Raw genomic sequence first — 1,003 nt, 5'->3', positions numbered from 1 at the left:
CGAGCTCCCAGGCTCCAGGCCCCAGCTCCCAGGCTCCAGGCCCCAGCTCCAGGCCCCAGGCCCGAGCTCCCAGCCCCAGGCTCCAGGCCCGAGCTCCCAGCCCCAGGCCCCAGGCCCGAGCTCCCAGCCCCAGGCCCAAGCTCCCAGCCCCCAGCCTCCGGCTTCTGTTTGTGAAACTTCTGCAGTGAAACACAAAGAAGGCCGAAGATTATCATCGCCATCGCCGCGGCCGGCCCCTCCTCTCACCGAGAAGCCTCTCGAAGGCCCCGCTGCCTTTCCCCATCTTCCTGCCGCCGCCGCCGCTGCCGCTGCTCTCGGGGGTTTGTTTCTGTTTCTGTCGCAGCCGCCGCCGACCCCGGCTCCTCCACAGCCAGCTACTTCCGGTCACTCCCGGGGTCCTCCCGCAGCCGGTGGGCGCCGCTGACTGACGTCACGCGAGCACGGACTCCCTTCGAGAACATCACAACAAAACCGATCAGTTTGAAAATAAATCACTAACTCGATAAATGACTAACTGGCGGAAAGCGGCGGTGACTCGGAGACGGAGACAGGAAGCGGCCGGTGGATGTGAAAATGTTTAAAGCGGAAAGAGTCGGCGGGCGCGCCGCTATGACGTCACGGGGATCTGTTTAATTAAAATGTTTTTAATTTTAGTTTCGGGACAATCACCAACCAACATCCCCATAAAACCATAAAGTCCGGAACTGGAGCCATGTGTCTGCTGCTGGGAGTCACTGCGGTCGGGAAGACTCTGCTGCTCAAGAGGCTGCACAATATCCTTTAACCAGAGGCTGGGCCTTCCCCCCGAGAGAAAACCAGAAATTAAAATAAACCCTGTTCAATAATTCATCCCAGAGAGAGGGGGTCTGTCTAAAACATCATCCCAGAGAGAGAGGGTCAGTCTAAAACATCATCCCAGAGAGAGAGAGAGAGGGTCTGTCTAAAACATCATCCCAGAGAGAGAGAGGGTCAGTCTAAAACATCATCCCAGAGAGAGAGGGTC

The 1,003-nt window shown here is 57.8% G+C and overlaps 2 protein-coding genes across 5 annotated transcripts in view; one reads left to right on the top strand and one right to left on the bottom strand.

Annotated features, from left to right (window-relative positions):
- hgs (hepatocyte growth factor-regulated tyrosine kinase substrate) overlaps positions 1–298 on the bottom strand; it is a 53,650-nt gene extending 53,352 nt beyond the window's left edge. For all 4 annotated transcript variants that reach the window (XM_043714998.1, XM_043714999.1, XM_043715000.1 and 1 more), the window contains exon 1: positions 247–298. In XM_043714998.1, coding sequence (XP_043570933.1) covers positions 247–283 — 37 coding nt within the window. In that variant the 5' untranslated portion in view covers positions 284–298. The remainder of the gene's footprint in view (positions 1–246) is intronic.
- A 29-nt stretch (positions 299–327) lies between these two features.
- The window catches only part of arl16 (ADP-ribosylation factor-like 16), a 16,543-nt gene continuing 15,867 nt past the window's right edge, over positions 328–1,003 (top strand). Inside the window, exon 1 of the mRNA XM_043715009.1 lies at positions 328–773. Coding sequence (XP_043570944.1) covers positions 713–773 — 61 coding nt within the window. The 5' untranslated portion in view covers positions 328–712. The remainder of the gene's footprint in view (positions 774–1,003) is intronic.

The sequence above is a fragment of the Chiloscyllium plagiosum genome, chromosome 24 (genome assembly GCF_004010195.1).
Source record: "Chiloscyllium plagiosum isolate BGI_BamShark_2017 chromosome 24, ASM401019v2, whole genome shotgun sequence".
Taxonomy (NCBI): Eukaryota; Metazoa; Chordata; class Chondrichthyes; order Orectolobiformes; family Hemiscylliidae; genus Chiloscyllium; species Chiloscyllium plagiosum.
This window is presented reverse-complemented; position numbering and strand designations above follow the sequence as displayed.